This window comes from Dryobates pubescens, chromosome 9 (assembly GCF_014839835.1).
Source record: "Dryobates pubescens isolate bDryPub1 chromosome 9, bDryPub1.pri, whole genome shotgun sequence".
In the NCBI taxonomy this organism is placed as follows: domain Eukaryota; kingdom Metazoa; phylum Chordata; class Aves; order Piciformes; family Picidae; genus Dryobates; species Dryobates pubescens.
This window is the reverse complement of record NC_071620.1, coordinates 4,454,266-4,479,699: the sequence shown is the minus strand read 5'-3', so window position 1 is coordinate 4,479,699 and position 25,434 is coordinate 4,454,266. Positions and strand designations below refer to the sequence as shown.

General features: G+C 45.3%; 1 protein-coding gene across 1 annotated transcript in view; it reads left to right on the top strand.

The window, feature by feature from the left end:
- The window catches only part of MOCOS (molybdenum cofactor sulfurase), a 237,015-nt gene that overhangs the window by 83,874 nt on the left and 127,707 nt on the right, over positions 1-25,434 (top strand). Inside the window, exon 4 of the mRNA XM_054164233.1 lies at positions 2,304-2,945. Within this exon, the coding sequence (XP_054020208.1) occupies positions 2,304-2,945 (642 nt within the window). The remainder of the gene's footprint in view (positions 1-2,303; positions 2,946-25,434) is intronic.

Below are 25,434 nucleotides of genomic sequence, written 5' to 3'. Positions count from 1 at the left end.
TAGGAAAAAGTTCTATACAGAAAAAGTGATTGCCCATTGGAATGGGCTGCCCAGGGAGGTGGTGGAGTGGCCATCACTGGAGGTTTTCAGGAGAAGACTTGATGGGGTGCTTGGTGCCGTGGGTTAGTTGTTTGGGCGGTGTTGGATTGGTTGATGGGTTGGACGCGATGATCTTGAAGGTCTCTTCCAACCTGGTTTATTCTATGTATTCTATGTATTCTAAGGTGTGACCTATGAGTATTTTGTTTCAGCTGAGCAGGGTGTGCCATCCTTTGTGTGGCAATATCCTGTACCTGTGAGCAGTCCTCTGGAGATGTTGAGATGCTCAAACGTGTCCAGCAAAAGGCAGCAAAGCTGATGAGGGCTCTGGAGCCCAAGCCCTATGTGGAGAGGCTGAGGGAGCTGGGGTTGCTTAGCCTGGAGAAGGGGAGGCTACAACTCCCTCAAGGCGGGTTATAGCCAGATGGGGGTTCGTCTCTTTTCCCAGGCAACCAGCACCAGAACAAGAGGACACAGTCTCAAGACATGCAGGGGGAAGCTGAAGCTTGATCTTAGAAAGAAGTTCTTTACAGAAAGAGAGATTACCCATTGCAATGTGCTGCCCAGGGAGGTGGTGGGGTCATCGTCCCTGGAGGTGTTTAAGAAGAGACTGGATGAGGCACTTAGTGCCATGGTCTAGTTGATTAGATAGGGTTAGGTGATTGGTGGGACTTGATAATCTTGGAGGTCTCTTCCAACCTGTTTGATTCTGTGTTTCTATGATGTGTAATGAAAAAATTCTCCCCTTAGTCAGAGTCCTTTGAAAAGTGAACAGTTGTAATCTTATAAAATACTGCCATGTTTTGCAGCTGTGAGCCATAGTAGATCAAGCTATTGGTTTTCTACTACAAATCTTTAGTTCTGCTGCTGACAACAACCTTATATATGGCTATAAATCTTCCAGGAGTATAAGAAAGGTGAATTGCATTTCACTGTAATGGAGTACATCTTACACAAAGACAGAAAGCATTAGGAATTCTGTGTGTAATAGCCAGTGCTTCCCAATAGCCATGTCAAAATAGAGGATGTCATACTATGTATTGCAGAAGTCATTCAGATGTCTTGCAGCTTTCTGTCCCTAAGAACATTGATTTTATCATAGCAGTACAGCTCTATTTCAGGAGTTCGTGGCATTCACATTATAAACCTTATTCTGAGTGGCTCACAGCTCTTCTGCTCTGCACACCACAAGTCTTCCTGGAGAAGGAAGTTCCATTAACTCAGTTTCTATTGCTTTACTTATTTGTTTTCCTTTTTTTACATGATAAATACTACAGTCAAAAAAGGTAAGTCTGACTTTGAAAATTCTACCTCTTTCATCATAGAATCATAGAATCAATAAGGTTGGAAGAGACCTCAAAGATCATCAAGTCCAACCTGTCACCCAAGACCTCATGACTACTAAAACATATTTTACAAGTACTGGAGTCATAGTAATTTTATGAGGTCTTTAGAGACCCAAAAATCAAAAGAGATTCACAGAAGAACACATTTCTTATTGCACCCAATCAGGAATTTAACTTGGTTCTTGGTTGCTGTGTGCTGCACTTTGATCACAAGAACCCCAGGCAGAGCTACAGGCTGGGGTTGGAGTGGCTGGAGAGCCCCAACTCTTGCAGTCTGCCCCATATGGGAGGTTCTCCAGCCCTCGATCATCTTCATGGCCCTCCTCTGGACCCCCTCCAGCATTTTAACATCCTTCTTTTTCTGGGAGCACCAGAACTGGATACAGTACTCCAGGTGGGGTCTCAAGAGAGCAGATTAGAGGGGGAGAATCACTTTCCTCATCCTACTGCTCACACTTCTTTGGGTGCAGCCCAGGACACCACTGGCCTTTTTGGGCTTCAAGTGCACATTGCTGGCAGATGTGGTGTTTTTTGTCAACTGACACCACAAATCCTTCTCCTTGAGACTGCTCTTGAGCTATTCCTTGCCCAGCCTGTATTTCTGCTTGGGATTGCCCCAACCCATGTGTGAGACCTTGTTGAACTTCATGAAGTTGGCTTGGGCCCACCTTCCCACCCTCCTTACAAAGCACAGCCACTTTCACTGCAGTATTGGAAAGAGTCTCCTGTGGGCAAAATGATTCAGGTTACAGCTGTTGGAATTTATTGCTCTACTTGGAAAAGCTTGTCTACTTGTATTCATCTCAGCTGTCAGTCAAAACAATTATGCTAAGGGAAAAAAATAACCCAAACAATTCACACAGCAATAAAATAGAGTCAGAAAATAACTGGATTTTTTTTTTAATTTCTTTTTTTTAGAATATTGCAACATTTTCACACTACTGCTGAAGATTACACCATCATTTTCACATCTGGATGCACAGCTGCTCTTAAACTGGTAGCAGAAGCATTCCCTTGGATACCCGAAGGCGCAAATCAACCCAGCAGTCGATTCTGCTTCCTAACTGATAGCCACACATCTGTGGTGGGCATGAGGGGGATAACTGCCTCCATGAATGTCTTGTCTGTTCCAATAAAACCAAAGGACATCTTGTTATCAGAAAAAAACAGGTTGCTAGCAGAAGACCAAACCTGCACAACACCTCATCTTTTCTCTTACCCAGCTCAAAGCAATTTTTCTGGCACCAAATATCCCCTTTCATGGATACAAAACATAAAATCTGGAAAACTCTGCCCCATCAAAATACCAGGGAAGTGGTTTGTTCTACTAGATGCAGCTTCGTATGTGAGCAGCTCTCCCTTAGACCTGGGAGTTCACCAAGCTGACTTTATCCCCATCTCGTTCTATAAAATCTTTGGATTCCCGACTGGTTTAGGAGCGTTATTGGTAAACAACCGGATTGCTCCCCTCTTGAGGAAAACCTACTTTGGAGGTGGGACTGCTGCTGCCTACCTTGCAGGAGAGGATTTTTATCTCCCAAAGAAATCTATAGCAGAAAGGTAAGCTTTGTTTAACAAAATGGCAGGGGGAGGGAGGTGGGGGTTCGAGGGGAGTTGCTGATTATTGTTGACATCAGGCAAGTGCCTTAAGATTAGTGCACACACTGGGCTGTGACACCTGAGCTTCTTTATGTGGTTGGATCAGTATTTCACATCTCCCTAACATCTATCCCAAACTTCCCCCTTCGCAGCTTGAGACTGTGTCCTCTTGTTCTGGTGCTGGTTGCCTGGGAGAACAGACAAACCTCCCTTCAGGTAGTTGTAGACAGCAATAAGGTCTCCCCTGAGCCTCCTCTTCTCCAGGCTAAGCAACCCCAGCTCCCTCAGCCTCTCCTCACAGGGCTGTGCTCCAGACCCCTCCCCAGTTTTATTGCCCTTCTTCAGACACATTCCAGCAATTCAACATCTTTCTTAAAACTGAGGGGCCCAGAACTGGACACAGGACTCAAGGTGTGGCCTAACCAGTGCTGAGTACAGGGGCAGAATGACATAAAGGTCAGTCCATGCATTTACTAATTTATCACAGTATCACAGTATCACGGTGTAACCAAGGTTGGAAGAGACCCCAAGGATCATCAAGTCCAACCTGTCTCGCTAGACCTCACAACTAGACCATGGCACCAAGTGCCACGTCCAATCTCCCCTTGAACACCTCCAGGGACAGTGACTCCACCACCTCTCTGGGCAGCACATGCCAATGAAAAATGACTCTCTCAGTGAAGAACTTTCTCCTCACTTCGAGTCTAAACTTCCCCTGGCACAGCTTGAGACTGTGTCCCCTTGTTCTGGTGCTGGTTGCCTGGGAGAAGAGACCAACCCCTTCCTGGCTACAACCACCTTTCAGGTAGTTGTAGAGGGCAATGAGGTCACCCCTGAGCCTCCTCTTCTCCAGGCTAAACAATCCCAGCTCCCTCAGCCTCTCCTCATAGGGCTTGTGCTCAAGGTCTCTCCCCAGCCTTGTTGCCCTTCTCTGGACACGTTCAAGTGTCTCGATGTCCTTCTTAAACTGAGGGGCCCAGAACTGGACACAGGACTCAAGGTGTGGCCTAACCAATGCAGAGTACAGGGGCATAATGACTTCCCTGCTCCTGCTAGCTACACTATTCCTAATGCAGTCCAGGATGCCATTGGCCTTCTTGGCTACCTGGGCACACTGCTGGATCATGTTTAGGCGGCTGTCAGTCATCACCCCCAGGTCCCTCTCTGTTTGGCAGCTCTCCAGCCACTCTGACCCCAGCCTGTAGCTCTGCCTGGGGTTGCTGTGGCCAAAGTGCAGCACCCAGCACTTGAATTTGTTGAATGCCATCCTGTTGGACTCTGCCCATCTGTCCAGTCGGTCGAGGTCCCTCTGCAATGAGGGAACCTTGAGTGTAGCTCTATCTTTGGTGCCTTCTTCAGGAGTTTTCAGAGGCTGATAAAGCCTTCAGATACTTGAGGCTCCCACTGCTTCCAATGGCTTTTTTTTAAACTACATCAGAAGGTGTCCCTGGTTTCGCCTTTTTCTTCTACGGAGTTATAAACAATGAATTTATCCAATTTGATTTCTCAGTCAGACTGGATACAGAGAGTCTGGTATGGATATGAGGGAACCTACCTAAAATTATCAAAGATTACTGGATACCCAGGCATGTGATACTAGTTCCCATTTGTGACCAGTCTCACACAGACAGGCTAAGGGATTGTGCTTTGGTAAATGTCTGTATTTGTTCTCACCTAATTATTTGGCTCTTATTTGAAAACTTAGTATTTCAATGGTCATGTTTAGAGCATTGTTGATGTTTTCTGTAATCTCTAGTAAACTGTGGAGATTTAAAGTCTGGTGAGGCTTGAATTTTTCAAAGATAGGTCAGGAATGAGAAGAACCAGTTTCTTGAAAAAAATAAAACCAGCAGTACTGAAATTCTCAGCCAATGGCTTGCAAGCTATAGCATCCACTTTTTCCCCCTTTTCTCTTTCAGATGTTCTGGGTTTTCACTTCATTATGTTTTTAAAGTCTTTCTCTGGTAATGAAATACAGAGATAGAGCACTTGGGAACAGAACTACTACCTTTAAAAAGAAATGTCAGGCCCAAACTAGTATGATACCTTATCTGTGGTCCATGCTTCTATTTTCTTGCTGGTAACTGAGACATCTGGGTTGTTATTTGTGGTGGTTTGGCTCTGGCCTGGAGGCCAGATACCCACCAAGCCGCTCTATCACTCCCCCTCTTAAGTGAATAGGGGAAGAAGGGAAAGAAAATATAACAGAAGCCAGGGATAAGATAGGAGCAATTTAATAACACTAACAAGCAAACAGCAATAGACCGTGTGGAAGCAAAAGAAAGCAGAGAGAGAGATGTTAGTCTCTACTTCCCATCAGCAGGACGGTGGTCGGTCTCGGGAAGCAGGGCTCTCTAAGCTTGGTGGTTCCATGGGAGGATAAACGCCATGGACAAATCCCCACACTTCCCTCTTTCACTTCCTTCTTATACCTGAGTTGACATCATATGGTATGGAATACCTCTTTGGCCAGTCTGAGTCAGTTGGCTCAGCCGTGTCCCCTCCCAAGATCCTGCCCACCCCTCAATGTACTCTTGGGGCAGGGAAATGTTGAAAGGACACAGCCTGGATACTGGATTCAGCAGTAGCCAAAACACTGCTGTGTTATCAACTACTGCTGCAAAAACCACAGCACTAGAAAGATGCTGTGAGGAGAATTAACTCCAACTCAGTTCAACCCAATACATTATTCTATGAAGAACAGCTCTACCCAGGTTCTATTGCTGCCAAATTGCAGGAAGGGATCTCCATCTTTGGAGGTAGCCAAACCTAGCTGAAGAAGGCCCTGAGCAACTTGCTCTAGCTGGATGTACTTTAGGCATGAGTTTGGACTTGAGATCCCCCAGGGTCTTTTCCATCCTTTGTGGTTATGTGATTGATTCTGTGCACCTCTGCTGAGCTCCATCTGCATTCTCCCTTTAGGCATGTGCTTGTGATTTCAAAAGGTTGCTTTGTTAAAATTGTTCTTTACAAGAAGCTTGTTTACAGTGCTGAATTAACTTTGGGACTGAATACACTGGAACATGTCATTTCACATGGTAATTCAGAAGGAAGCATGAACTGCAAAAAATACCGTAGGAAAAGTGAAAGTGAAAATACCATAGGAAAAGTGAATTAGAATATATGATTCTGAATACTGTTAGCAGAAGGTATTCCTCATCTATGAAGAATCAAAGTGTAGCATACAAAGGAAATAGCTTTTTCTAAGCCAAGGTGAAACTTGAGTAATAACAGAATCATAGAATTGTTAGGGTTGGAAGGGACCTCAAGCATCATCTAGTTCCAAACCCCTGCCATAGGCAGGGACACCGCACACTCCAGCAGGTTGCTCACAGCCACATCCAGCCTGGCCTTCAAAACCTCCAGGGATGAGGCTTCTACCACCTCACCACCCTCATGGTGCAGGACTTCTTCCTAACATCCAATCTGAATCTACCCATTTCTAGTTTTGCTCCCTTCCCTCTAGTCCTATCACTCCCTGACACCCTAAAAAGTCCCTCCCCAGCTTTCATGTAGGCCCCCTTCAGATACTGGAAGGCCACAAGAAGGTGTCCTTGGAGGCTGAACAGCCTCAACTCCCTCAGTCTGTCCTCAATAACAGAGGTGCTCCAGCCCTCTGATGATCCTCGTGGCCCCAAACTATTGAAAGGGTGTTTATTTATCTTTTCTTCCCAGGACTTTCAAAATGGTTATCTTGTGTGTAATGGATACAATCCTTCCTAGCATTTCTCGTACTTTATTTTGTTTTCCTTACTGTACCAATTATTCTATCAGAGTCACATTAACACTCCTTTAATACCTTTAAATTACTTCCATGCTTTTGCATTTCATGGGACTATTGTAGTCTTCCCAACTGAACTTTTAAAAGCATGTTTATTGTATTTTCATCCTTGTATCAAACAGCTTGACATTTTTTTTATTACCATTCACAAATCTAGCCTCATTTCCAACGTGGGTTTTTTTTCTGCACAGCCTGAGATAATAAAATAATATGATTATGTATAGCAAGAACTCAGTGATAAAATATTCCTTCTCTGCCCCATTTTTCATTTGTATCTGGCAGTGCTATTCAGAATCTGATCATCCTGGAACTTACGACTAAGGGGAAAGTAGTGTTATCTGTAAATTGGGTATCTGCATCTTAGTCTACTGGTGTGATAAGTCTGGTGTATTAGCTGCTGTGTGGTTTTCATTTGCAAAAGCAATTTCAAAGCCTTTGGAAATACAGATGGCCTGACTTTGTCCCTGATGAGTTTTAGTACCTCTTGCCTCCGCTGCTTAAATAATGTGACAACCCTGAAGACGCGTCCCTGCTTTTGTAGTCTGTGAGGTATTAGAACAGAACAGAATAGAATAGAATAGAATAAGCCAGGTTGGGAAAGACCTTTGAGATCATCAAGTCCAACCTATCATCCAACACCATCTAAATCAACTAACCCACAGCACTAAGACCCCCATCCAGTCTTTTCCTAAACACCTCCAGTGATAGTGACTCCACCATCTCCCTGGGCAGCACATTCCAAAGGGCAATCTCACTTTGTATGAAGAACTTCTCCCTAACATACAGCCTAAATTTGCCCTGGCACAGCTGGAGACTGTGTCCTCTTGTTCTGGTGCTGGTTGCCTGGGAGAAGAGACCAACCCCTGCCTGGCTACCACCTCCCTTCAGGGAGTTGTAGACAGCAAGAAGGTCTCCCCTGAGCCTCCTCTTCTCCAGGCTAAGCAATCGCAGCTCCCTCAGCCTCTCCTCATAGGGCTTGTGCTTGAGACCTCTCACCAGCTTTGTTGCCCTTCTCAGGGCATGTTCCAGCAACTCAAAATCTTTCCTAAACTGAGGGGCCTAGAACTGGACACAGGACTCAAAGTGTGTCCTAACCAGTGCTGAGTACAGGGCAGAATGACTTCCCTCCTCCTGCTGGCCACACTATTACTGATACAGGCCAGGATGCCATTAGACTTAACTGAAGCAAATTATTCTTGATTTTTGTAGATTTTTATATCTGAGGTGATAATATGGCTTGCAGATAAAAGTTTCAATCCCTTATGTTCTGCAGGATATGTTCTTAATTAGGGCCCACCCATGTATTATGACAGAGAATTACTCTAGAGATACAGAATACACAATTAATCAGACTGGAAAAGACCTTCGAGATCATCAAGTCCAACCTATCACTCAACACCACCTAATCAACTAAACCATGGCACTAAGGGCCTCATCCAGATTATATGGACGTGCATATGTCTGTGTAGGTATGTGTATAGTGGCAAGTGCTCAAGTGCAGTTTGAGTTTGTTCATGTTGAGGGGAAGAGAAGGAAGGAGTGGAAAATAAAGGCAAAAAGGTAGTGGTAGGAGCTATTGCTAATATACCAAGAGCTGGAGATGGAGACAAAATCCTGAGCCTGGGTGGTAGATATGGAGCAGTTTGAGAATCCCTTGGCAAAACACTGGTCTTCTGCTTGGAGTTGTCACACTTGCATATTTCTGTCAGCACTGAAGAAAGAATATAGTGATAAGTGCTGACTTATGTCACAAAAACTCCTCATAGTGCTGGGAATTCACCTAAGGACTGCAGCATGTTTAGATGAGAACAAAACTACACATGTGCTCACCTCGTAGTCTAGCATAACCCCACTGACTCCACACTCAAGGGCTCTCCAGCAGCCCATGATTACTTTATTAGAATAGAATAGAATAGAATAGGTAGGATTAACCAGGTTGGAAGAGACCTTTGAGACAATCGAGTCCAACCTATCACCCAACACCACCTAATCAACTAAACCATGGCACCAAGCACCCCATCCAGTCTCTTCCTAAACACCTCCAATGATGGTGACTCTACCATCTCCCTGGGCAACACATTCCAATGGCAAATCACTCTCTCTATGAAGAACTTCTTCCTAACATCCAGTCTGAACCTCCCCTGGCACAGCTTAAGACTGTGTCCTCTTGTTCTGGTGCTGGTTGCCTGGGAGAAGAGACCAGCCCCTGCCTGTTTACAACCTCCCTTCAGGTAGTTGTAGAGAGCAATAAGGTCTCCCCTGAGCCTCCTCTTCTCCAGGCTAAGCAACCCCAGCTCCCTCAGCCTCTCCTCACATGGCTTGTGCTCCAAACCCCTCACCAACTTTGTTGCCCTTCTCTGGACACACTCCAGCAAGACAAGATCTTGGTCTTAAAAAATCACCCTGTTGACTACTATTCTTTTGTCCAAGCATTTTATTATGCAGCTTTCATGTTCCTGTGATGTTTAGAGATCTCCAAACCAGACTGCTTACGGGGGAATTTCCAAAACTAGAATTCCTGAACAAGCCTCCTTTCAAACAGCACTGTTGACTTTGACATAGGATATTTGGGAAGTGATGGGGTCTGTAGTGGTGTAGCACAAGGGCTAACCTGCTTGCTCCACCAACACAGAAGTGAGGGGAAGAGTAATATGCACAACTCAGAGTTGAGATAAAGAGATAAGAGTTCAATATAACTAAGATATCATAAGCGCAATGTGTAATTACCTTAGCTAATAATCTAATCAATCTAATTACACAATTAATGATTACCTTATCTTAGCCTATTTGCAGAAGAAGTGAAGGGAAAAAAAAGGCAGAAAACAGAAAACCAAAACTGGCAACTACCCAACTCCCATGTGTTCTGCTGCCATACTTGCAGAAAAAGCCAGCACCCAAGAACCCAGAACCCAGAAGCAGCAACTGGAACAGGAAGCCTCCCATGTTGCAATCTGAACTGCAAACCCCACAAGACTTTGGTCCAGTTAGCACTTGTATTGTTTTGAAGCTGGCATGACTGGTGTGAATAACAGCAGCAGACTCAACTCAATCCATGACAGGCTCTAAATTCTAATGGGCATTTGGACCGCAAGCCTACCTTCTGTACTTGACACACCTATTGCTGCCACTGACTGGGTCTTGTAAGCCTGAACAAACAGTAAGAGGGTGAGAAAGTCTCTTGCTTCCCTTTGCCCCTCCTTAACGCCCTGTACCACAGAGATGAAGACAGAGGCCTTTGAGCAGGACTGTGTAGGACTCTCACACAGCTGCTCCCCCCATCCAACAAGAAAAGTTCTTTCATTTAGATGATAGAACTGAATTCTGACAACTTTTACAATTGTTTTTCTAGCCAAGAACTGTGGAAAAATAAGAGGATTATTTACTTTCTGAGTAGCTATAAGAAAACTCAAGTAAACAGTTATGCTTTCCCTTCTCTGCTGAGGTGTAAGTACCTTCTGGAAAGCTTTTTGCAGCCTGTCCTATTAACTCACAGTATCACAGTATCACCAAGGTTGGAAGAGATTTCAAAGATCATCAAGTCCAACCTGTCAGCACAGACCTCATGACTAGACCATGGCACCAAGTGCCACATCCAATCCCCTCCTGAGCACCTCCAGGGATGGTGACTCCACCACCTCCCTCGGCAGCACATTCCAATGGCTAACAACTCTCTCTGGAAAGAACTTTCTCCTCACTTCCAGCCTAAACTCCCTTGGTGCAGCTTGAGACTGTGTCCTCTTGTTCTGGTGCTGGTTGCTAGAGAGAAGAGACCAACCCCTTCCTGGCTACAACTACCTTTCAGGTAGCTGTAGAGAGCAATGAGGTCTCCCTTGAGCCTCCTCTTCTCCAGGCTAAACAATCCCAGCTCCCTCAGCCTCTCCTCACAGGGCTGTGCTCAAGGCCTCTCCCCAGCCTTGTTGCCCTTCTCTGGACACGTTCAAGTGTCTCAATGTCCTTCTTAAACTGAGGGGCCCAGAACTGGACACAGTACTCACGGTGTGGCCTAACCAATGCAGAGTACAGGGGCACAATGACTTCCCTGCTCCTGCTGGCCACACTATTCCTAATACAGGCCAGGATGCCATTGGCCTTCTTGGCCACCTGGGCACACTGCTGGCTCATATTTAGGCAGCTGTCAATCAGCACCCCCAGGTCCCTCTCTGTTTGGCAGCTCTCCAGCCACTCTGACCCCAGCCTGTAGCTCTACATGGGGTTGTTGTGGCCAAAGTGCAGCCCCTGGCACTTGGATTTGTTGAATGCCATTCCGTTGGACTCCACCCATCTGTCCAGTCGGTCGAGGTTCCTCTGCAGAGCCCTTCTACCCTCTAACTGATCAACATCTGCTCCCAACTTGGTGTCATCTGCAAATTTGCTGATGATGGACTCAATCCCCTCATCCAGATCATCAATGAAGATATTAAAGAGGATGGGGCCCAGCACTGATCCCTGGGGGACGCCACTGGTGACTGGCTGCCAGCTGGATGTGGCACCATTCACCACCACTCTCTGGGCTTGGCCCTCCAGCCAGTTCCTAACCCAGCAGAGTGTTGTGGTCCAAGCCATGAGCTGACAGCTTAGCTAGCAGTTCTAAGGACTTACAAGGTGGTAACTGGCATGTACTGTGTCAGCCATCACTCCCAACCAGCCAGCTTCTTTCATATTTGGTGCAAAGGAAAGTTTTGCTTCTTTTTCCCTCTGTCATCATTAAGGAAGCAGTCACATGTCATTTTTCAGTCTAATCCCCCAGGTGTTTGGGGGTTTTTTCAATAATGAAGTTGTTTCCTTGCACAAAATTTCAGTCAGCAGTCAGAACAAGCTGAAAATTGTAAATCAGTGATCCAAACAGAATCCTGTGGGAATCATTTTTGATCTTGCTTCACCATGGGATTCACCTTAAACTGCAGAATCTGGGATAAACTGAAAACAGCACCTTTGGTAAATGCTTGCAGAGCACAACTAAACACTTAAAAACATGTCTGAGAACATGGATTAGTGGGCAGTCACTCAAGGAGAACTAGCAATGTAGGTGAAGCTTTGGAGAGGCAATACGGTTGGCAGTGATGAGGCTTACTTTAGTCAGTCAGCCTCAGGTCTATTCATCTGTAGAACTCTTGGACCTTCTTCTTTATATTCTCAATGTCTTGCCTTGAAAACCCCTATCAGTTTTGAAGACAGCCTTTATTCCTCAACTTACATCTGAGTAGCTGGTGTTGCCTTTCTCTTGAGCTACACAGCTGGATGGAGTGAGACGTTTTAGGTCCAATGATCTGAGCTTGTTAGTATGAGAATATAAGGGTGCTCTGTGTTGTTTTATTGACTATAATAGACTTATCTGTGTCTCTGCCTTTTTTGGATGTTACACATCTAAGTGAGAAACAGTCCCCTCATTTATAGCTTTTGGCTGTTAAAAGAACCACCTTGCAGAAACACTGGGGCAAGCAAATCCACTGTGTCATTAGGTCAAGCAAACATGACAGAAGACCAGCTTGGCTGAACAGGGAACTGCTCATGGACCCTTGTGAGGAAAAATACATTGGGTGATCTCTAGAAGTGAGGTCAGACTTGGCAGAAAGGTTGTAGGGCTGTGGTCTGTGTATGCAAAGAGAAAACAAGAGAAGGCCAAAGCTCAGTTACAGTGGACACTGGCTAGTATTGTGTCAGCTAATCAGAAGGGCTATTGTAAGTATGCTAAAAATAAGAGGCCTAAGAAAAACATTAGAGTGATGATGTTTGTTCAAAATGATCATGTAACTATCAGGGATGAAAAAAAAGTGGAGGCATTCAATGCTGCTTTTTTTTTTGTCTCTGAGTTTCACAGTACTGATGCACCTCAGCCTTCCTGGTTGCCTGGTTTCCTGTCAGCATAACTTTGCAGATTTCAAATATATTTTTCTTGCACTTACTTTATTATGATCCTTTGCTAGCATAATGCTGTTGTGCTGAAAGCCTAGGAGCAGCATTTATAAACTTCCAAGAACGTGACAGGGTAAATGGGAATAGAATAAGCCCTTTGGGAGAAGAGTGGCAGAACTGCTGTGTAGAGGTCTCTTGGCCCAATTAATCTCTGGCTGGACTCAACAGGAGAGCTTTGATTACACTCCATATGCCAAAGTGAATCCTTTTAAATCATTTAAACCAGTTTTAAAAAATACATGAGATCCCATTGATTCTCTGTTGAGACATCTTTAGTTGATTTTCTAGACAGAATTCTACAGAACTGGGGATGAGCAGGAAAACCACATAATTATTCATAAGAATTACACTCCTGGCATTTAATTAATACAGAATCCAGAATTAACCAGGTTGGAAAAGACCTTCAAGATCATCAAGTCCAACTTATCATCCAACACCATCTGATCAACTAAACCAGGGCAACAATTTGCCCCATCCAGTCTCTTTTTAAACACTTCCAGTGATGGTGACTCCACCACCTCCCTGGGCAACACTGTGAAGCATTTCTTCCTAACATCATCCCCTGGTGCAGCTTGAGACTGTGTCCTCTTGTTCTGGTGCTGGTTGCCTGGGAGAAGAGACCAACCCTCACCTGGCTACAACCTCCCTTCAGGGAGTTGTAGATGGCAATGAGGTATTCCCTGAGCCACCTCTTCTCCAGGCTAAATAATCTCAGCTCCCTCAGCCTCTCCTCATACAGCTTGTGCTCCAAACCCCTCACCATCCTCATTACCCTTCTCTGGACACATTTGAGCAACTCAACATCTTCTTTGAATTGAGGGGCCCAGAGCTGGACACAGTACTCAAGGTGTGGCCTAACCAGTGCTGAGTACAGGGGCAGAATGACTTCCCTCCTCCTGCTGGCCACACTGTTCCTGATACTGGCCAGGATGCCATTGGCCTTCTTGACCACCTGGGCACACTGCTGTCTCATGTTCAGCCAGCTGTCAACAAGTACCCCCAGGTCCCTTTCTGCCTGGCCGCTCTCCAGCCAAAATGTGACAACTGATTTAAGTCAACAAAAGAAGAAGGCTCATGCACTTTTGCTGATGTTTTCTAAAGAACTTGATATTTTGTATATGTATGTATGAATATATATCAGGACACACCTAAGCAAGAAACCATAGCTGTTTCACAGTAGACAGATAACAATGGAAAAATTCCTTCCTGCAGGCTGTGATTAGATGTAAGTATACATTCTAAAGGCAAGAGCTTCATGCAGCTGTAACTCTTCCTGTTCTCTCTTACCAAATGGCAGGTTTGCAGTGAGTGTTGATGCAGGATGCAATTTTCAGTTTTAGTGAGTTGTAGTGTGGCTACCCAGAATTTGCTAAGAGACATAGCATGCAAGATATTTTAAATCACAAGATATCATGTAGCCTCTTTTCTCTTAATAATGTGATCGTGTTTCCAAGGCGGTTGAGCACCGTCATAATTTTCTGGTTTGTGTTCTTTAAACTGTGCTGCTCATGTAAGCTCACAGCAAAGCACAGGTAAACACCATTAACGGAATTAATGTAAAACTTTAACTCCAGCCAAGAAGAGATCTGAATGGGTGTAGCTTCTTGTCTCGGTCCAGAGAGAGAAGGAGACTCAGTTCTTTTGAATATTCCCGTGTTGTGAAATGAGAGGCACAAACGAGGCCAAAATATCAACAGCTAGGCTATTTATTACATAAATAAAATGGAAATAAGAAGGGGAGAGGGAGAAGATAGAGAGGGAGAAGATAGAGAGAGAGGGAGAGACAGAAGAGAGAGAGAAGAAGAAAGGAATTATATTACCACACCCCTCACCACCCCCCAAGGCAGTTTGAGTCTGTGGAGGAAAGGTGCTGCAGGAGATGTTGGGTTTGTAGAGAAAGGGTACTGAGGCTTTGGCTGGAGAAGAGATGAGGTCCACTGGGCAACCTGGGTCAGCTCCATGAGTTGCAGTAGACGGGACTTAGGACACGGAGAAAGGGTTCAGTCTGCTTCTCCCAGGCTCCACAGCCTCCTTTCTCCGGAGCAGCATTGTCCCAGGCTTTTCCTTCCTCCTCAGCGGCATGCTCCTTCTTCTGCGTTTTACTTCTTCCACTTTAGCCAGTAGTGGTCAAGTCTTTTATACAGATTTTAGTCCTTAGGTATGTGTCCAAGCATTGTCCCTCAGGAATTCAGGAGCCAGGAAATCCTCCTTAGGTAAATATCCAGGTATCGTTCCCCCGGAAATCTTTCTGTGTATTCCTGTGTGTTTAGGCAGGGGCCCAGATGGAGGTGGGGGGAGGGCCTCCACCTTCCCCTTCTCCATCTAACCTGCCCCCACACCCATCCTCCCTTCCTGGGGGTATCTGATAGCTGGAAATGATCTTGTCCTGAAGGCATGATGGCTGGGTCCTTGGGCCATTGTTGTAGGCCAGCTGCAGTCCAGTGTTATCACGATGCAATCGCAAGGTGATTTGCATCCAGGGTTGGTCTTTGCACCTTCTTTCCAGTGGCTCTGCCCAACAACATATTGTCTGGGCAAGCAGCAAGTGATTTTATCTTTGTTGAGTCACACAAGGAGTTTAGACTCTCACACTTCTATACAAAATGAAAATCGAACTGTGCTATGCTTCTTTCTTTCAAGGAGAATGGTCTCCAAATTTGGGAGTGTGCCAGGGTCTAGCAGGCATATATTCTGCAAATTCTTCTACTATGGAATAAAGAAGATTAATGCCCACATTTAGAACAGATCTGCAGTCTTCTTCTACTTGAAATACGTAAAGGAATGTAGATACATGAATTTTGTATTTCCTCAAAGCTCTGTAATACTTGCATTCTAATAACATTGTCACCAAATCCTTCATGTTTGCATACTTCAGTAGATGTGTTACCTATGAGGAGAAGCTGAGAGATCTGGGACTGTTTAATTTGGGGAAGAGAAGACTGAGGGGGGATTTGATATATGTTTATAAGTATCTGAGGGCTGGGTGTCAAGAGGGAGGGGACAGGCTCTTCTCCATTGCATCCTGTGACAGAACTAGGGGTAATGGCTATAAACTACAACAAAGGAGGCTCCACCTCACCATGAGGGGGAACTTCTTCACTGTGAGGGTCACAGAGCACTGGAACAGGCTGCCCAGGGGGGTTGTGGAGTCTCCTTCTCTGGAGACTTTCCAGCCCTATCTGGGTGTGTTCCTGTGTGAGCTGTGCTAGATTCTATGGTCCTGCTCTGGCAGCGGGGTTGGACTCAATGATCTGTGGAGGTCCCTTCCAACCCCTAACATCCTGTGAGCCTGTGCACTATATGAAATTTTTGGAAATTCAGGTTATTTGATAAATCAAACTTACAGTATAGCTATGGTTAAAGTATAGTGAATATAGGCTTTATTTCCATTCTCCGTGTGCATGAAAATGTAAATTAACATATGCTTCCCCCATGCAAGGAGTACAGAATGAGTTCTCATTTAATCTCTACTCCTGTCTGATGAACACAAATTCTTGGCAGTCAGAACTGGGAGTCAAATATAAAGGAAGATTTCTCATCCTAGCCTGGTTTATTTAAGTTATGAGCTAAAGGGAGGACTGTGGATCTTGAAGAGATCATTCTGCAGTTAATGAAGCAGTTATAACAGCCAATAAGATCTACCTTCAGCTATTTAAATGGCCAGAGGAATGTTGAAAATTTATATCATCATAATTTTCAGGAGAACATCTTATTTAAGTAAACTTTTCTTTTCTCTGCTGTTTTCCCACATTAAAGATTAATAATCCATTAGTTTAACATTTCTCAATTTAACAAGGAATGCCCAGCTGTTGTTAAATACCATGTGGGGTTCATTCAGGTAGAATCATGGAATTGCTAGGGTTGGAAGGGACCTCAAGGATCATCCAGTTCCAAACCCCCTGCCATGGCCAGGGACACTTCACACTACAGCAGGTTGCTCACAGCCACACCCAGCCTGGCTTTCAAAACCTCCAGGGATGAGGTTTCCACCACCTCCCTGGGCAACCTGTTCTAGTGTCTCACCACCCTCATGGAGAAGAACGTCCTAACATCCAATCTGAATCTACCCATATCTAGGTTTTTTTCCATTCCCATTAGTCCTATCATTACCTGACACCCTAGAAAGTCCCTCACCTGATTCCTTGTAGCCCCCTTCAGATACTGGGAGACCACAAGAAAGTCTCCTCGGGGACTTTTCTTCTCCAGACTGAACAGCCCCAACTCCCTCAGTCTGTCCTCATAGCAGAGCAGCTCCAGCCCCCTGATCATCCTTGTGGCCCTTCTCTGGACATGTTCCAGCACCTCCAGCTCCTTCCTGTAATAGGGGCTCCAGAAATGGATGCAGTACTGCAGGTGGGATCTCACCAGAGTGGAGTAGAGGAGGAGAATCATCTCCCTTGATGTGCTGGCTATGCTTCTCTTGATTCAGGCCAGGCTCTGGTTGGCTTTCTGGGCTGCAAGTGCACACTGGTGGCTCCTGTTGAGCATCTCATCCCCCAGCACCCGCAAGTCCTTTTCTTCAGGGCTGCTCTCAAGGCAGTTGCTGCCCAGCCTATGTTGGTGCTTGGGATTGCCCCAACCCAGATGCAGGACCTTGCACTTGGTCTTGTTGAACGTTCATGATACTTTTAAATCTATAGTGGCATAGAGAAAAAGTGTGAAAACACTTGACAAGTCCGTCATATTTGCTCATGTGGGTGTCCTGAAGTGGGTAGAGGAACAGTAGCATTTTCTTGTTGAATTTATGTCTCCAAATTGCTCTGCCAACAGATATACAAGGTGCAAATGACATGCATGAATAAGAAAACTGCATGCACACAAAGAAGAGGAGTATAGCCCTGGTGATTTTTTTTCATGGAATTACTAACCAAACAATAACTACCCAACAAAGCTAAATCAGCAGTTCAGCATATTGCATGGCAAATATTTTTTTACTCCAACTTTTTCACTCCAACTTTCTTCCCCTGAGCCTACTGGAGTTTAAAACCTGTATACTAATATCTGAGTAACAGAGGCATGGGACCCCACGTCTCATGCTAGGTTAAGTTGTTGATGCTGCATGGTTCTTTATGTAGGCTCTGTTTTACATCTTTGCCTTTGATTTCTGGCTGACCTGAACAGTGTCTCAGGCAGCAACCTGACAAACAAACTGCTCAGTGTGCACCATCAGAGGGTGAGTGATAGCTACACACCGAGACACTTGAACGTGTCCAGAGAAGGGCAACAAGGCTGGGGAGAGGCCTTGAGCACAAGCTCTATGAGGAGGGGCTGAGGGAGCTGGGGTTGTTTAGCCTGGAGAAGAGGAGGCTCAGGGGAGACCTCATTGTTCTCTACAACTACCTGAAGGGTAGCCATGGCCAGGAAGGGGTTGGTCTCTTCTCTCTAGCAACCAGCACCAGAACAAGAGGACACAGTCTCAAGCTGTGCCAGGGGAAGTTTAGGCTGGAGGTGAGGAGAAAGTTCTTCACAGAGAGAGTCATTCACCATTGGAATGTGCTGCCGAGGGAGGTGGTGGAGTCACCATCCCTGGAGGTGTTCACGAGGGGATTGGACGTGGCACTTGGTGCCATGGTCTAGTCATGAGGTCTGTGGTGACAGGTTGGACTTGATGTTCTTTGAGGTCTCTTCCAACCTTGGTGATACTGTGATACTGTGATCCTGTGATACAGTACTGTATTCCTTGCTATTTCCAGTCTTGCTGTTTGATTTGCCCTGTAGACTGTGTCTGTAGAAAGTACAACCAGAAGCCATGTCTGCTCACCTTTGTTCTGGGCTCTGCTGATCTGCATATTGATTAGAGCTACAGATTAAGATTTAGAAGACATAGGAAGAAGTTATTGTTACAGAAAACATCAACTTATAAACTCAGTAAACTTGTAATGTCTTGGCTGGTTTAGGGCTCCTCATGATTCAAAAAGTCTTTGAGTGATGCTGTCCTCTGAATGAAAAATGTGGATCTTAACTCTTTCTGTAATAACAGCTGATGAATCACTTAATTTCAAACTGTCTGCTTTCCAGGCATTCCCTGCTTTTTAAAAGTATTAATGTGATTATTTACACTGCTTTTGTGCTCATTCAGTTTCCATTGAAAACCTAAATATAAGACAATCAAAGCTAAATATGAGACAAATTCTCTAACCCACAGTTTTCATTTAGGGAAGAGACCAAAACCCAACCATTGAACCCAGCTGTTTACATTCCACAAGCAGAGGAGTAGCAGGTTTGAAGCCTGCTTTTGTGGTCCAGGCTGTGCATGATGCTTAACCAGAAGCGTTCAGCCAAAATCACCTCTGAGACTCCGAGGACACGGAAGTTGTTGTAGTCAATGTAGTCTGAAATGTAAGCGAGGCAAGGCTCATAAATTGCAGTAACCTAATTTATCAGAGCAGCTCCTACAGCCCTGAAATGCATTTACCTCTCTGTCCAAAACTTGCCTTGCAAGGTTTAGACACCATTAAATAAGACTGCAGTTGCTGCCCCTCTACTGAAAATACACAGACATCCAGACACTGTCTTCTGCCTCTTGCCCATTTCTCCTTAAGCCAAAACCAGACTTCTAACAAGGGGACAGCCTTTTTTTCAGGGATAAATTTGCATTATTAAATTTAAAACAAAGCACAGTCTAACTTCTTTTGTACTGAAACATACAGTTATCAATTGTGGCAGAGACTTCTGGCTTCACGCACTGCAGTGATTTGACATCCTATGGTGATATAATTACTATATGCATTACAGATCTGCAGGGGAAAAAGGCAAGTAATGACACTACCATTTGTCTGATTTCCAGAGGGCAAAATATCTTTGGTATCTGTTTCAGTTCACAGCATTATAGGGAAAAAAGAATACTTTTTGGACATTCTTTGCATGACATTAAGCTATTGCACAGTAAAAGTAAGATAATCTCCTTTATAGTACACATTTGAATAAACCCTAATACCTAGAGGAAGAAAGAAAAAGAGTAAAGTACATCTACTGGCCAATGTGATGCCCATCCACAAGAAGGGCCGGATGGATGAACCTGCAAACTCCAGGCCTGTCAGTATGACCTCAGTGACACGGAAAATTATGGAGCAGATAATCTTGGGGGCAATCACTGTGCACCTGAAGGATGGCCAATGGATCAGGCCCAGCCAACATGCATTTAGGAAGGGCAGGTCCTGCCTCACCAACTGTGCTGGGTTGAGGCAGCCCCCCTCCCCCCACCACGGGCAGGAATAAAACACTCAGACAAACGGATTGCAAAAGTGATGAAAGTTTAAATAGAAAGCAGTGAATGTTACAGAAAACCCAAAGAGCAGTGACAAAGAAAGATCCCAAAGCAAACCCAGAGGCATCCCATTCCCACCTGAGGGTACACGTGAGACCCTCAGGGCTCCTTCTTCCCCCTCCCTCTGCTGGGCTAGTCTCAGCTGGCCAGGCCTGAGACTGCCCATCCCCCTGTGGCCTTGGGCCTGGCCAGGTCCAAAGCCAGGAGACATCTCCCCCAGTTACCGGCTGGCGGAGGAGGAAGAAAAGAGAACGTGCCAGACCCCGCACTGGATCTTATAGTGGTGCAAAGAATTATGGTAGGAAATACACACAATTTTCTGTGTCCATCCCTCTGGGCTGGACTTCTGGACACAGGAAGTGAACACACCAGGGGGGCACCCAGCTCAAACTGCAACACCAACCTGATCTCCTTCTATGATCAGGTGACTGCCTGGTGGATGTGGGGAAGGCTGTGGCTGTAGTCTGCCTGGACTTCAGCAAGGCCTTTGACACTGTTCCCCACAGCAAACTCCTGGCCAAGCTGTCAGTTCGTGGCTTGGACAGCAGCACTCTGTGCTGGGTTAGGAACTGGCTGGAGGGCCGAGCCCAGAGAGTGGTGGTGAATGGTGCCTCAGTGGTCGTTTGAGGCTGTGCCTTTAAGAACAAACACTGCTGGAACACACTGGCTAATGTTTTTGGTACTAGAACCAAAACATTCTGATATTCTAAACGAATTTCATTGGTTGATAAACAAAAATTCAGCTTTAGATTGTGAAGCGGTTGGAAAATTTTTTTTTTCTCAGTGCAGTTCGGTTTGGAAGTTGGGGGAGTTTGGTGTTTCAGCCTGTTCTCCCTGCCTGCTTCTTCTGCGAACTGCTGGACTTGGCCTTCAGATAAGCAAACACTAATCCTGCATGGGCTTTTGAAGCTTGCTAACAACTCTTTTCCTTAGTAACTTGCCTTTCTCTCTCTCTAACCCCTTTTTGGGGAAAAAGGGAGGTAAGGGGGGGAGAGAGGGGGTTCCAAAGAGGGGATCCCTCCCTGAGGGAGGGATTTTTGTTGTGTTATTTGTCTTTGCTGTGTATTTCTGTGTATATATTGTAAATACCTGTATATATTGTGTTATATATATCCTGCTTTCCATATATGCTTGTAAATATATAGCTTTTGCTCTTCGACTGAGTTAGCTGTGGTTTCTTACTCTGTGGAGGAGGGAGAGCTAAGCCCTCTCTCAACCCACCACATTTATTGGCTGCCCAACTCGGGGCTTGCTGACAAATTAGTTTGATTTATTGCTTGCTTAAGTCGAACGAGCAAACATGAAGGTGTTTTGGCTTTTTGAGCGTCTGTTCTTCTCGGTCTTTGGTGTATTGATCTACAAGTATTGCCTGGGTATGATTATCGATAAGATAGGTAAATATATAATGCAAAAATTATATTTGTGGTTTAAGTACAAGATTCGGCTTCTGTATGATCAGTGCCTGGAATTCTTTTATGTTAAAAAGTACAGGAATGTTACATCTAGCACACTCCCTATTGAGATAAAAGAGTTTAAGATTCCGCTCGGTGAAAGGGTAATTTTAAGTGATGGCTGGGATCCAAAGCTAATTTTCTTGATGTGTGTAGTCCTGCTGATGATGATAATTAATGTGTATTTGTTGGTAGCACTGTACCGGGAGAAAAAAGTGTCCAAGGCATGTTTTGTTATAAAACGGAGGGTTAAGAGACGAAAACGCCACCCTAGCTCTGTTTCAGGAACATCCAGTGAGGATGATAATGGAGAATCTGTGTCAGTTAAAGATAAAGCTAAAAAGTCAATCGGCAAGGCAGCTCTGAATAGCAATGGTGATGATTCTGGCAAGCAGCCAGGGGCTACAGTAGCCCCAAACATGGCGGCTCCTGTGTCCCAGGCAGCCACCATTAACGAGGCAAAGTCATTTCCTCCTTCTTCCATGGCAGGAGCGGAAGCGTCCTCCAAAGCAGCTAATCTGTCTCAAAGCTTATCAGCTTCTGATAATAAGGCAGCTGGAAACCCAAACACAGCTCCAGTAAAGCAAGTAGCAGTTTTAACAACAAGGAAGGGTAAGACTAAAGCTGATTCAGGAGCTGACGGGGATGCACAGCAAGGTTCTTCTGCTGGGGAGGAAGAGAAAATCTGTCTTAAAAATATAGCTGAGTTATTGAGATCATCAGAGGATCGAGATGCATCTCTTGGTAGGACAGCAGCTAGTGGTGGTGCTTCTCAGCTTAAAGGGATCCTTGAGAGGTTGTTGGGACCACAAGTTGAGGAACAGGAGGCAGAGGAGCAAGAACAAGATGACATAACCGACTGCTCTTCACCACGTGAGGAGCTTAGAAATGTGAGAAAAGACTATCTCAGAGCAGATAAGGAGCCAGTTCTCGCTTGGCTTGGTAGATGCTATGATACAGGTGCTCCAGCTCTAATGGTTGGAGACAAGTCAGCAGCCCAGCTAGGAACTCTCTCAAAGGATAATGGAATAGATAGACATCTAGGCAAGGCTCTCGGTAATCTGTGGATACGCCTTCTAATGGCGGTTCTCATGAGATACCCTTCCCGAGATGATCTTCCATGGAATCCTAAGCCCTGGACTACCATAGATGAGGGAATCAAGCGTCTGAGAGAATTTGCTGTTAGAGAGGTACTCTATGGTGAACATGAATCTCTGAATCCTGATGATGTTCCTGTAGGAAATGGTCTTGCTAAAAAGCTCATCAAGCTTGCTCCTTCTAATTATGCAAACATTCTGGCAAGCAGAATTGTAGCAAGAAATTATGGTGGAGCTCCTCTTACGGTTGGCCAATTCACTGATCAATTGAGACAATTGGATGATAGCATGACACGTGTTTCTTTGGTTTCAGCCATTGAAACTCTGTCTGGAAAACTGGAGAATTGCATGAAAGAGCTGAAGGATGAATTTAAAAACACCATCTCCCAATTGGCACAAAGAGATGATTCCAATTCTTCCTCCAGGTGGGTACAGGTTTCATCTGTGAGGAATAGACATCCTCCAAGGAGGTCATTCCAAGACAGATCAAACCAAAACAGACCACCAAGGCAGTCACGTAGGACTATTTGGATTACCCTACGTGATCAGTTTGGTGAGAACATGAACAGGTGGGATGGTCAACCAACTTCTAATCTTTTCAGGAGACTGAGAGAACTGCAAAGTGGCAGAACCCGAGGTAGCAATACCAGAAGGGTAGCTGTTACTTCTACAGTTCCCCAGGACAACTCTAGTAGCTCCAACAGTGGCTCCAGTTCTAACACTGCACAGTGTGCTCGTTGCACCTGTGGACATGTTCCCCATAACTAGGGGTGCCCTGCCTCCCGCCAGGGGGAGGAGAGGGGTAATACAGATAACAGAATCTATTGGGATGTGTACATCCAGTGGCCTGGCACTTCACACTTTCAGAAGTACAGGGCCTTGGTTGACACAGGAGCTCAGTGCACCATATTGCCATCAAATTATCAGGGATCAGAGTCCATAACTATTCTGGGAGTCACTGGTGGATCTCAAGAGTTAAGTAAAGTGGAGGTTAATATAAGCTTAACTGGTAAACAATGGAAAAAGCATACAGTTGTGACCGGACCTGATGCACCTTGTATTTTGGGAATTGATTTTCTGAGAGAAGGGCGTTTCAAAGACCCTAAAGGTTACAAATGGGCTTTTGGAGTAGCTTCTGTAGAAATTGATGGACAAAAACTGAAGCTGTCTGCTAGACCTGAGCTTTCTGATGAATCTGCAGTTGTGGGACAACACAAGATTCAGGACATTAAGTTGCCGGTTGCTTCTCGGACTGTGCATCACAGACAATACAGAACCAACCGTGACTCTTTGTTGCCCATTCAGAATCTGATTCGTCAGTTGGAGAGTCAGAAAGTCATCAGCAAAACTCATTCACCTTTCAACAGTCCAGTGTGGCCTGTGCGAAAGCCGAATGGAGACTGGCGTCTGACAGTGGACTACCGAGCCCTGAATGAAGTAACTCCGCCTATGAGTGCAGCAGTACCAGACATGATGGAACTCCAGTATGAGCTGGAATCCAAAGAGGCCAAATGGTATGCTACCATAGACATTGCTAATGCCTTCTTCTCTATTCCCATAGCAGAGGAATGCAGGCCTCAGTTTGCTTTCACCTGGAGAGGAATCCAGTACACTTTCAACAGACTGCCAATGGGCTGGATCCACAGCTCCAGCATCTGTCATGCAGTAATCCACGATGCTCTGGAGGAAGGTGGTGCTCCAGAACACATCCAGTTCATCGATGATATCATCGTCTGGGGTAAAACTGCTGAGGAAGTCTTCGAGAAAGGTAACAAAATCATGGACATTCTCCTGAATGCAGGTTTTGCCATCAAGAGAGACAAAGTGAAAGGTCCTACCACAGAGATCCAGTTTCTGGGAGTGCAGTGGCAGGATGGACGCCGACACATTCCAGTGGATGTGGTAAATAGAGTCTCTACCATGGCAAATCCCACGAACAAGCAAGAAACTCTACGTTTCTTGGGGATAGTGGGATTTTGGAGACTACACATTCCTGGATACAGTCAGATTGTGAAACCTCTGTATGATGTGACTCGAAAGAGGAACAGTTTCCACTGGGGACCTGAACAACAAGCAGCCTTTGACCAGATAAAGCAAGAAGTAGTCCAAGCAGTGGGTCTGGGACCTGTGCGAGATGGTCCAGACATTAAGAACATTTTGTACACGGCTGCAGGTGACAATGGTCCAACCTGGTGCTTGTGGCAAAAAGCTCCAGGTGAGACACGTGGACGACCTCTTGGTTTCTGGAGTCGAGGTTACAGAGGTTCAGAGGCTAATTACACTCCAACAGAGAAAGAGATTCTAGCTGCCTATGAAGGAGTGAAAGCAGCTTCTGAAGTAATTGGAACTGAGTCACAACTTCTCTTAGCTCCCAGATTGCCAGTTTTGAATTGGATGTTCAAAGGCAAAGGTTCCACACCACATCATGCCACAGATTCCACCTGGTCTAAGTGGATGGCCCTGATAACACAGAGAGCTCGAATGGGAAATCTTGAAAGACCTGGTCTAGTGGAGGTGATCTCAAGTTGGCCTGAAGATACCAACTGTGCTAAACCTCCAGAGGAGAGAGTAACTCGTGCTGAGGAAGCTCCTCCTTACAATGACCTTTCTGATGATGAAAAGAAATATGCTTTGTTCACAGACGGTTCCTGTTGTCTCGTCGGGAACAAGCGAAGGTGGAAGTCTGCCGTGTGGAGTCCAACACGCCGAGTTGCAGAGGCGAAGGATGGAGAAGGAGAATCCAGTCAGTTTGCAGAGGTAAAAGCTGTCCAGCTAGCTCTCGACGTGGCTGAACGTGAGAGATGGCCAAAGCTTTATCTCTACACCGACTCATGGATGGTAGCCAATGCTCTATGGGGTTGGCTAAAGAACTGGAAAAAGAATGGCTGGCAGAGGAAAGGAAAACCCATCTGGGCAGCCGACCTGTGGCAAGACATTGCTG